Source organism: Echeneis naucrates, chromosome 24 (assembly GCF_900963305.1).
Source record: "Echeneis naucrates chromosome 24, fEcheNa1.1, whole genome shotgun sequence".
In the NCBI taxonomy this organism is placed as follows: domain Eukaryota; kingdom Metazoa; phylum Chordata; class Actinopteri; order Carangiformes; family Echeneidae; genus Echeneis; species Echeneis naucrates.
In genome coordinates, this window is record NC_042534.1 from 1669067 (window position 1) to 1681721 (window position 12655).

A 12655-nucleotide genomic window follows, 5' to 3' on the forward strand; every position below is an offset into this window, starting at 1 on the left:
GAGTTAAACCAGGCAATGCTGAAAGGTTTGGCCACAATAAGAAGCATTGGGTCACATGTGTGAGTGTTTGCAGGCACTTTATGGAGTTCACACACGTGGATGATGGGCTGTAGTTTGTATTTGGAGGGTCATGGGGGGTCAGACAGCTCACTGAGACGGCAATAAAACTTTTAATCAAATTAACTATTGAAATGACTTCAAGGGGCATCGATGGTGCTTTTAAAACCGTCCCCCACTCGTCTGCCGTGCTTCCTTCCAGAACCCCGGAGCGATCGGGGTTACAGGCCCGGAGTCCACAGGGTGGATCCGATGTGGTCTGAGCTGGACTCTGGGCGGCTGCTGGGTGGGCAGCATGAGGTGAAACCCTGAGGTGGTGGAGCTGCTCCTGCTGCTGCTGGTGGCCTTAGATCTCCTCCTTCTCCACCACCACCTCCATCACACCTCTGCCTGTCACTCACTTTTCTGTCTCTCCCAGTAACAAGAAAAAGAAGAAGTACACCAACAGCAGGCAGCGCAGGCAGAGCTCCGCAGACTGCACCATGGAGGGGAGGAAGACCTCCTCCTGGTGGGGACCAGCCGAGAGGAGCGCCATCACCAACACCAGCTGAACAAGAGCAGGAGGAGGAGGAGGAGGAGGAGCAGCGGATGGATGCCAGCCTGGGATCAGCCACCAGCACCACCAACAACAACCCTCCTCCGAGTGGGACCAGCTCCGAGTTTAATCATTATTATGGGAATGGAAGAGGAGGGCCTTGCTTTGATCAACATGGCGGACAACAAAGCCCAGGGACTGGGGTAACGGCGGCGCTCTCGGCACACAGCACCATGGACCAGGTTCAGAACTCCCACGAAGGCTACAACAACAACAGCCCGTACAACCACTACCCGAACTACCGACCCGGATACGGGGCCGGGGCATACGGAGGCATGATGAGCCCCTCACGCCAGGGGAACAGCCTGATGGGCCCGGGCAGCGGCGGCTCGGCCGCTGCTAACCACAGCAAAGCGGCTATGGCTGCTACCAGCTCCCCGGCTGGAGGGGGAAGCGGCGGCGGCGGCGGCGGAAGCAGCGGAGGATTTCAACGGTTTCCTGGACAGGGTCAGCAGCAGCAGCAGCAACAGCAGCAGCAGCAGCAGCATCCGTCCGGGTCCACACCGACTTTAAACCAGTTATTAACGTCTCCGAGCCCGATGATGCGGGGCTACGGAGGTGGATACCCCGACTATAATAATCCCTCCGCGCAGCAGCAGGCGAGCATGGGGCTGGCTAAAGACCTGAGCTCCCCGTACGCCTCGGCTGCTCACGGCTGGGGAGGACAACAAAGAAATCACCCGGCTATGAGTCCGGGGAACAACGGGCAGGGCGGCGGCAGGTCCCAGGTGAGTAACACCGTTTTTAATACCTGGTTGTTTGGTGATTAAGAACACACGGACGATCAAACTGTCGCTAAAATGCTAACCGTCCGTTTAGCCGCTAAGCTAACCCAAAATAGCTAACGTCAGCTAGCCGCTTAGCTAGCTGTAGTTTTTATTTCCACTGCAGATACACGTCAGTTACAATCCGACACTCTCCTTATCCGCAATTTTTACATTTATTTGATCTTTTAGCTCACAAAGCCTCGCCTTTAGTAAAGTAGATGTTGAAATGTGGGTATATAACCGCAGTGGGAGTTGGGATTAGTTAAGACAAGTCATGGTTTTGGTTCCGTGTCCAAGGTGACTCCGTTTTTAGCTTAGCTAAGCTAAGCTAAGCTAACATTAGCACGTTAGCCGTAGCTCCCCGGAGCCGCACAGGCCTGCTGAGGCTGCATGTGTGTCAGAGATCAACCCGCCGGCTGGAGCTGCTCAGACGGGGGATAATCAGATAATACTTAGATAAATAAAACCCGGAGGTGTTGATCATCGGGATCTGACAGTTAGCTTTGTGACAGCTCCGTTCAGCCACGACATCCCCTCCCCACCCCCACATCCTCACATCCCGCATATGCTAATTGTCTCATTTTGAAGTAATGTTAAGTGTCATTGCCCCGTAAGTTGGTTGTGTGGTTGCTGAGCAGAGCACCCCGGGGGAGAGGCGTCACCCCAGCGGGTCAGAGCTGCTGCTCAGGCCGCTCCTCGGGTTTCTCATCCCGGCCTCAGCCCCCGTTGGCTCGGAGCCCCGATGGCCCCAACGCCACAACCAGAGCCCTGACCTTCACACATGCAGATTAGCCATGTGCCCATTACCGGCGGCATAACACTGGAGCTAAATGTGCAGCATGTTCACACACACGCCAGGCCTGACCCCCCCACACAGCCCCTCAGTGCTGTCTCCCACTGTCACCTCTGTTCATCAAACACTCTTCTCAAGGCCTTTTTCCTTTTAAACTGGTTTCATCTCAACAGAAAATCCGAAACTCCAAAAAAAGCAAGTAAGAATATGAAAGATTTGCTCTTAAAAACTTCTGTTAAAAATCACCAAAACGTGATTAATTATGAAAATAGTTTGATTATTATTCTGTTTGTAAAATAATCGATTAACTCCATTACAGCTACATTGATAAAAGCAGAAAGTGATCATGTTTTCTCATCAGGAAGTGGAAATCCTCGGGATCTTGCTTGAATAATTGAACTTGTGAAAACAGTAGCTGATTTAATTTCATTAACTTGTCTTTGCAGATTTGTTTGTGCAGAACAAGTATTGATAAAATCGCCCAAAACATTCAGATCATACTACAGTTTGTGCCTCTTATGTATGAGCTTTGAGCCTCTCATTTGAGTCAAAGAACGTAGTTTTACATATTTATCAAAGCTGCAGTCCTTTATACTTAACACAACTAAAACCTAACAGAGTGGAGGAGAACGGGACTAGAAAGACACTTGTACCTTTTCAATATTTATAATTAATTTATAATTAATAATAAACTCTGTGTACCTTATAATGGCCAAACTATTAATGGAGAAATACATTTCTGTATAATCAATGATACATAAATAATATGAACAAAAAAATATAAATTTTCAAACATTTATAGATGAGTCGTTTTCAGCACTTGTCAGAAGAGAGTCACAATGCCACGTGCAATATGCATGTTGTATATCCAAATGTAATATTTTACGTTCAGGTTTGCTTTTTTTTAACTCAAAAAATGCTCTTGAACAACAATAAGTGGTGATGAAGGTGTCAGAGGTTCAGTAAAACAGATGCTCAGCTCAACAGTGATGTTAACACATGTATTATGAACGTTGCTCAAGTGGCCACAACATAATGGCAATAAAAAAACATAAGGCTATTTTTATTAAACCAAACGTGACCAGATTAAGATGCCAAATTAAATCTTCACAGTAGGTCTGTGCGATGAAGCCAAATGTAATGAAATTACCGTGTGGCCTTGTGCAACAACCAAATCGGGGGAAAGATGAGTTGCAAAAATGTAATCAGAATATCCATTGAAATCGAATCAGAACGTGCAGCGCGGCAGAGAGAGATCAGATGGCAGCCAGGATTCATACCTGGGAAATGTGCCACAGGTGTTCCAGATGTGCCAATCAGCTGCAGAGTGAAAAAGCAGCCGAGACCCCCAGCAGGAGCTCACTGTTCGGCACAAACCCTGGGCTCAAAAACAGCCGCGTTGTTGTTGGTATTTATAGCATGTATAAACATAGTTATACATGTTTAGTTATAATTCTTCTGTGGCAGTAAAGTGATATATTGATGTTAAATATGTACGTTTTTCAGTTTCCTTGAAACTGCATGTCTTGGACTGTAAGAGAATATTATTAAAAGTTCGCCAAAGCGTTCATGCTTGTATAATTCAATTTCTGAGATGTGGCATCATCTCATTCCCCGCTGTGGACAGGAACTTGTGTCCCGTCTCGTCAGCCATGTCAATCTATTGTGTGGCAATACCACGATAATTGCAACATGTTCCAACGAGCGTGGTGTGTGAGGGCCCGCCCAGTGCTGCTTGGAGATTGATTCACTAACCAAATCATGATTGTAGTACCCAATACTTTACTTTTTTTTTTACAAAACGGTTTATATTTTCCACATTTTCCACATAGTGTCTGATGAAGTACAGGGCCGCTTGGCTGAAGCACCTCAAGCTTTCTTTGTTACACTGCAGTAATTTAGCTCTAATCAGTGTCTCTCAACCGTTTGCGGAGTTTGCTGACAGATCTGAGTATCACACGGTCAGATGTTGTCCTGAGCATCACCTACGGCCAAGTTTCCCTCTCTTCTGTTTACATCTGGATTATTGATCAGGTGCTTTTCCAGCTTGATCATCCTCCCTTGCTACAACCAGCTGTGCGGACTTGGCAGAGCTCCAGAGCTCCTCCAGTTTGGCTTTTTTTCCTCTCCAGTGTGTATTTACTTTGCTCAGCTGATGGATGACGACATTTCATCCAAAGAAAACATGAAAGAAGAGTATTAAATATCTGGATCATTTTCTGTGTGTGTGTGTGTGTGAAGCCCATAAATAGTGTCTATTTTTAGCTGCAGCCGTGAAACATCTGTTTGCACTGAGTCACTTCACTCACTTACTATTATGTCAGTGTGTCAAATACGGTGTGCGAATATTAAAGTGTGCCCAGGTGTGACTGTTGACTCTGGTTTAAAGTGGCCTACCAGGCTTTTGGATTTCTCACATCGTGCTGTTCCAGTTGAATCTGCTGCTGAGTGTTAAGCCTCCATTGTGTTTATTCTGCACTTCAGCCTGCGATACATTAATGCTAATGTATTACAGTAATACATTATGCCATGAACCAGCTGGTGAGCCAACTCCTCTGTCTTGGGTTAAATCTGTGTCATCTGTGCTTATTGATATTCAAGCTTATTGTTGACATTGTCCAGACGTTTTAGATATTGTTGTTGGTTATGATTTAGATACAGATTCTTAGCTGCAATTTTTTTACATTTTAGCAAAGAAAATTATGGGAAAACTTTCTTTTTGTTTTAGTGGTTTTTTTTTAAAGCGCATTCTCATGAGACTCAAATATTTCATCTATCAGCTTCACTTACTTACTTGAATGACAAAGGACTTTTCTTATTTTGATGGTGTGTCTGCAGCAGCAGAAACAGAAATGGTTTTAATCAACAAACCAAAGTATCCAGTATCTGAGGTAAATTCAGATGTTTTCCATTTAGTTGCTAATGCTAACCTTAAATTCTTTGTATTGATTGATCCTCTCAGTAACTTGAATACTATAAGTGAAATAAATAATTGTGATTGTAAACGCCAGACACAATTTCTGTCTATTAAATCACAAACTAAAGTACTGGATGAAAAAAAAAAAAAAAGTTCATCCGGAGGGGAGCATGAACAACTGGTGCTGAGACATTTTTGCTCACCATCCAATCATTTCTCTTGCTTCAGGTGCCGTCCATGGACCCGATGGCAATGAAACGCTCACAGCTGTACGCCATGAGCAACAACCCGTACTCACAACAACAACAACAACAACAACAGCAGCAGCAGCAGCAGCAGCAGGGCGGTCCGTACCCCGGCCAGCCCTACGGCACCCCGTCCCCCCACAGATACCCGATGGGGATGCCCAGCCGAGGGCAAATGGGGATGGGAGGGATGCAGTACCCTCAGCAACAGGTAGGAGTTAAAGTTTCTATCCCATGATCCTTTTCGAGATGATTTCACTTTCTGTTTCTTTTATCTGTCATGATCATTTCTGGGTTTCACACCAGTCAGATCAGATTTCACAGTTTCAGTTTTAGGCCTCTTTGGGGGACTGAGCCACAAATACAGCTTGGATGGTTAACCAGTTATTTTTGAGTTTAATATTGGTTTTCTGGTTCCATGAAGCAACCTGACTCTCACTGGAAACACTGGGGCTTTCATACAGTACAATGCAGAGGAGCATGAGAGAAATCAGCAATAAAATCCAGAATAAAATCAACTAAGACAATACAACTTGATTTTAAAATTGAGATAAGGTATAAAAAAAAGTAATAATCGATCAGAAATACAGTTAAAGTGCAGCTTCTGGCGAGTTGCCCCAAATGGAACAAAGGAAATGAAAAAATCTATCAATCAAAGAGGTTCTAAGAGGTTTTAAGATCGATAGATTGTTATAGACCAGTCAAACTGTTTTTGCTGCTCCAGACTCAGACTGTGTTTTAAAGTGGAGACTATAAAAGTGAAGTTATCACAATAAACAAACATAATCAGGGTTAAAGCTGATTTACTTTCCCTGACAGTGTTGATGGTTTTAGTCTTATTCCATCTTCCATCAAGAAAAAGTCCAAGAAATTCTACAACTGAAAAGCACAACGCTTTTTTTTGTACTAAGCAGCCAAATATTGGGGAATCACTGAGTTATTGTACTGCAGCAGCCGCTTACGCTCACAGCTCCGGTTTGTAAGTTGTTGTGCGATGAAGCATTTGAAGTCGTCTGTGTGTCCCGAGCGGTTCAGTGTTTCCTGCCACACTGAGGCTGCGACGAATCCACAAAGACTCCGGGCTGGTTGTTTGTTCACAGAGCCGACCTGCTGATTCATCTGCAGTGTCACCATCTCGTCACTGCATGAGCCGCTCGCAGGACAACACGGCTATTGATGCTGTCAGACCACATGGCTCCTGCCGAGATGGAGCCGGGCTGGGCCGGGCCAGGCCAGTCTGGGGTGGACTATTTTTAGACTTCAGACTTCTGGTCTGGGTTTCAGATGGGCATCTCCAGGTCTGCTTGTGCTCTGCCAGCGCTGACCTCCTGTAACCTTGAAGGCCGGCTATATTGAACGTCACTTTCTGTGGCTTTCAGAGAAGTTTTCATGGCGAAGAAAAATAATTGACAGTTTGATGGACTCATGACAAAAACTCCTGCATCATGCTGAGCTCCACTGCTGTTCACCTCTATGATTAGTGCCATTTCATCCAGATATTTCCACACGCATGCATGCACGGGGCCACCAGCTGCCTGCAAGCAGCCATTTTTAACCAGTCAACTTTATTCTATCAATCAAAAAAAAAAAAGACTTTTTTAGAAGACAGTAGATGGAAAACTGAGGGTTGCATATTAAACTGTAATTCAGTGAATTCCCTGTTGCTGCCAGATTTACTACAAAGACTGAAAACAATGGCGCTCTGAGGAGGGTGGTCTGTGATGAGACTGTAAATCAGCCATATTTAAACCAAGACAATATTAAGTTAGTGACTTCAGTATTACATTTTATCAAATGAAGTAATTTCTTCAAGTGGCATCAGTGGGACCTTCCATTATAAAACACTGCATCCTTTAGCAACGTAATTAATCTCCCAGAAACCCCAGAGACTTTCTGTTTGGCCCTAATTCACCCTGACTGGACTTATCAGTGTCATTATTTCCCCAGATACCCGGAAAGCAACCAGAACTCCACAGCAGAAATGATTAGCTGATTCATTCATTAGTTGGATTTGAAGAAGATTCTGCTTTCCCAGTTTTTTCTGACATTGAACTCAGTATCTGACTGTTGTATCAGAAGTCAGACCTCAAAAAAAAACAAAAAAAAAAAACAAACCATGAGTGACATTTAACACATGGTGTTTCCTTTTTCCCACCTTATTTAGTGAAAATGAGTCTTTGGATCATGCACAAAGACATTGTCTGTTGCAGACTCTGTCCTTCTGCAATGTATTAATTAATAACCTTAAAAACCTGAAGTTTTATAGGTCATTGGCCATAGACCCACAAAAAACAACAAACAACCTAAAACTAAAAGAACAGGTCATATTGTTCTCCAGCAGGAACAAGAGTCAAAATTATTCAGCAACGATCCTATTTGACTTCTAAATGTTGTAAAGTTTTAACGGGCCACTAAACATCAAATATCTAAAAGCCATTAGTCAGCAGGAAGTCTGTTGAGGTAAAAATCATGTTTTCAGTAAGTGGGGTTGTTCATGGAGTGGGTAAAAATTCCTGTTGTAATTCCGCTGTGGCCTGAAGCGACATCTTCATCATAATTTCAGCCCAAAACCAAACACATTCAGCGGAACTATCTAGTGTTGGAAATTTCTGATTAAACGATGACAGAAGTAATTATTGAAGAAGTCCCAGATTAATTTTCTGGAGTCAGGCCTGCTGTCTCGGGTGTGTTACTATAATGAACACACCCTCCAGGTTTGGATTTTTGTTTTTGCTGCTCTGTCTTTTTTTTTTTTGCTTTGTCTTTCTAGTAAAGGTAAAAATAAACACATTTTTTGAAACCTGACTGTTGGCCCGTCTGCCGGTGGCTTCTCCAGGTCGTTCTCTCTCTCTCTTTGTTCTCAGGTCACAGATTGCTCAGATCTGTTTTCTTCCCCCCGAGCTTTTCTTCCCGACAAACCCCCAATGTCGTTTCACAGATTCCTCCAGAAAGAAATTGCCATCACAGAGTAACGGCGATGTTATTACATCATTACAGGTCGGCAGAGCCTTTTTTTTTTGAGCCTGGGGGAACTTGTCAGTGACGTTAAATGTGCTCAGATGAAGACAGCCATGGGGGCAGAGCGAGGAAAGGTAATGACTTTTATGAGAGCGAGGCCCCAGATGGCCCCGGGACTCTGCCTCTTAACGCTGTGATTCCAGATGAAATTGATGCCGACCACTCAGCCCCCCACCACCACCACCCTGTGCCGCTTAGATTGTTCCTGCTTCCTGGGTCCAGAAGTCTAAAACTCAAATCTGGTCTGATGCTCGTCAACAACAAAATGCTTCATTTCATTTACAAAGATCAAACTGTTTATTTCAGTTTGTCCAACTGAAGAGGTTCAGTTCAGAAATCAGAAGGAAAAGAAATGTAATCATTCGACAGATCAGTCGTCAATACTTTTTAGCTCAGCTCTGTATTGAAGTTGTCTCTCTTCAGATTTGACTGCAGATATCATCATCACCATCATCGCTGACTCCTGCTTTCATCACCAGACTATTTCACTGTGGTTGCTGAGCGTCTGAGCACGTGCAGGATTTGCTCTTGAGCAAGGCAGTCAATCGTGAGTGCTGCCGTCGCTGCTCCAGTTCTCACAGATTGCAGTCAGGTTGCGTGTTATTGCACTCTTGTGTCGGTTTGTATTCCCGAGGAGGGCGTGAACTTTTGGGGGAGGAAGGGGGTTAATGGGGGAAAATGTGTGGAGGTGTTACAACACCTGATGCAAATACAGGATCTCTTGTGCGCACCTTTTTAATGTTTGTACAGAGGCTTATTACGAGCAGTTTGTGTTGGTGAGGCCGAGCCTGTTTTAAGTCTCCGGCAGTAGGGAGGAGGAGTCAGTATTTGGCTGTAGATCCTCCAGAACCGGTTTGCTCGTTGTTGTTAGAGGAAGAACAAAGATTAGCGAAGCTTCCTCTAGTTGATTTTTAGAGTAACTCCTCAGAGACGTGCCTCATTCTGCCACTTTAATGTGTCAGCCTCATGTCTGACAAACATACCGGTCCATTCAAAGCATCACATTAACTGCAGCTGATGTTTCATCTTCACTTCTTGTGCTCTGATAAAGTAAAGCTTGTTGAGTCAATAACTGAATACACAAAAAATACTTTTTAGGTTCTAGTTTTTTCAACCAGTGTGATTCTTCTCAGATCAGATCGGTCGAAAAAACAATTTCCCCTCATGAGATGACCAGAGGAGGCTTGAAAACATTATTTTTCTAATGTTACAGAAATTAACAGATGAAAACAATGACGAAAGCATTTGAAGTAGTAATTTGGTCAAAGATGAGCAATTATAATTAATAGAATAAAAGAGATAAATCAGGTCAGGGGAGTTTCAGCAAAAAGCCTCTGAGAGCAGAAAGGTCTGTTACTGTCCTGCAATTTTCAGCTTGTTTGCTGTCAGATATAAAAATGTTCTCTAAGATGAAGTGATGAAACTGATGTGAAAGCGTCAGCGGATTGTCTTTAGAAGAGGAGGGAGGATTCACCTCGACAGTCTAATGTAACTCTTCACTTCATCGGGGAAATGTCAAATTCTCCATGAAATCAAATCCTGTGGGGATGGCGCAGGGGCCAGGAGGGCGGGGCTTGGCTGCTTGGTTGTGACATCACAAAGTTCCAGAAGTCCTGACGGCTGAGCACTCTGATACTTTCACGGTTTTGATATAAAACGTAGACCACATGGGGCTCCACCTTTGGACTGTATGGGACCTTTGATTTAAATACAGCAGCACTCAAAGGCTGGCTGTTTGTGGGGAAATCCAAATGATGTTTGAATTAAGAAAAAAGGAAAATTACACTTCTGCTCAAAGCAACCATGTTTGGTTGCTCAGTTTTTTCACTGTGCTGTCGGCTGAGGTTCACTTCGTGTCCTTAGCTGATGTGAAATCACCAGGAATGCGTTGGAAATCCCAAACACGGTCACATTCACAGCGATGATCATGTGATTCTCCTGTGACTCTGATAAATATAAAATGAGCTACTGTCCAGGAGACGTTGGGTGGCAGTGACAGTGAAGGAGGTCGGACGTCAGTTGTCCTGGCACCCTGACATCACATAATAAAATCACGGACGTTTTGTTCCAGTCAGACAGTTAGAGAATACACACAATTCTCAGGGGAGGGGAGGGGCGACTGGGATTTTTGAGCAAAGTGAATATATAGGTCACTTTCCAGGAATATAGCAGAAGGTGCTTTCCAGCTCATTTCACATGTTTGGAAGAGCGGAAACAAACCAAGGCAGAGTTTAGGAGATAATGCAAAGTCTGCTTGACATGAACAGGTGGTTAATAGAGGATGTTAGTGGAGTTGTTAGAATATCACAGCTCCGATTTAATGACGTCAACAAGGATGATAAACTGAACACAAATAGAAATGCTTTTGTTTTCCCTTTTTTGTTAATTAGGGTTAAGAATTAAGGTCTAAGATTTTTCTATGGAGCGGTACGATTTCCAATCTTTTGCTGGGTTACATCTTCTTCCTGAGCCAGTCCAAATGCTGAATTCGACACAAATGTAAACGGATTGAAATAGATTTCAGTTTTTTGGATTTTAATGAACGGCCATATTCCTCGAACATCACTGTTCATCGTTTGCGCAGAGCAGATACTTTCACACAGGAGTTTTTCATTAAGTTTCCATCCAGATTTTACCCAAACTATGGAGAGAACCCTTAGAGGAAAATGCAAATGAAAGTGACTTTCCCTCTGCTCCTGCTGTGTGACGGTGAGTTGGCTTGATGGAGGTAAACAGCTGGTGGAGCTCCAGTTTGCTCCCGTAAAACCATTAAAGAAGATGAGGTCATTACAAGAGACCCGGTCAAATGATGGAAAACAATGTGATGAATGTGAGGAAGGTCATCATCATCACTGCTTCATATACATCCACGTTTGTTTTTGGGGGGTTTTTTAATCTACACAACAAATTTTTTAAACAGATTTTTTATTTGCAGTGCTTATAAATCCTGGTGGATGGAAACGCACTCGGTGTCTGTGCTAAAAATTAATAACTCCTTCAAAAGAGAGGGCACCTAAAACAACTTCTGCTGCAACCGAGATCAGCTCATTTTGTCTGTAGTAAATCAAGCAACTCGTTATTTATTCATCAGAGAGTCATTTCACTGATGTTTGTTGTTTGTTGTTCTCCACAGATGGGTTCTCAGTACGGTCAGCAGCAGCAGCAGCAGCAGCAGCAGAACATGAGTGGTTACTGTCAGCCAGGTCAGCCTCCATACTTCAGCCCCCCACAGCAGCAGCCCGCCGCCCCCAGCCAGCCACCGTACATGCAGCCCCGCCCGCTGCCGCAGCAGGTACGAGTATTTCCTGCTCTGACACGCTGATTCTTTCACAATAAAAACCTCAAAGATAAGGAAGGGAAAGCTGATTAATTGACTGATTATTGTCTTATTTAGTTGATGACATTCAGAAAAACAGTGAAAAAAACGCAGGTTAGGGTCACAGCTGTTCTTCTGTTTCCCAGAAGCAGGCCATGAGTCTGGGGCTATGTCCACATGATTTTGTTTGTAAAACACCTCTTTTGCTCCATCCTTGACTCCAGTGCAGATTACTTCAGCACTGATGGACCTGCTTTACTTTGAAAACCCCAGGGTTGGGTTGTCATCTGCACAGGTAAACACAGGAGTGAGCGGTTGTGGTTGTCAACCTTGACTCCTTTTAACAAAAGATGGAAAGAGTAAGGAGCCGCTGCAGTGATGTGAGGGTCCAAAAAGCTTTGCATGGAGAGAATCAGGACACTCTGAGTTTAAAACAACTTGGAACTTGTCAAGGTTGTGTGAAGACCAACAGCACACGTAATATAATCAATATGCAGGTGAAACTGTCAGGGGCTTGTTTGTGTGTGAGGAACATTGAAGGAAGTCCAATCACAGGAACATAAAGCAGGATTTCCCCTGAGACACTGCCACTGTGTCGGCCTTAATTAACTCTGAGAGTGAGCGAAGGGGAAGAAAAGAAACAGCTCCTGGTGAAGGTTTTCTCGTCGAACTCACCTTCACTAATTCTCTCAGACGCTCGGAGGAAACGCACGTGCCGACTGCACCGAATCACACCAGGTCACCTGACGCCGTAGCAACAAAAAAAGCCCATTTTGAACAAATTAGAACATTCAATATTTCCATTGAGTCCCATGAAGCGTAATCCTAAACTGCACTCACATGTTCACTCAGATAAAGTCACTACGATAACCTAAAGGACTGAGGGTCGACTCTTTAACAAGGCCTCAGGACAGTCCAGAGAAATTCACTTTGACTCCAACGTCTTT

General features: G+C 44.1%; 1 protein-coding gene across 1 annotated transcript in view; it reads left to right on the forward strand.

The window, feature by feature from the left end:
- Positions 1–555: 555 nt before the first annotated feature.
- Positions 556–12655, forward strand: part of arid1b (AT-rich interactive domain 1B) — a 36979-nt gene continuing 24879 nt past the window's right edge. Inside the window, exons 1-3 of the mRNA XM_029495763.1 lie at positions 556–1380; positions 5358–5585; positions 11526–11684. Of these exons, the coding sequence (XP_029351623.1) occupies positions 646–1380; positions 5358–5585; positions 11526–11684 (1122 nt within the window). The 5' untranslated portion in view covers positions 556–645. The remainder of the gene's footprint in view (positions 1381–5357; positions 5586–11525; positions 11685–12655) is intronic.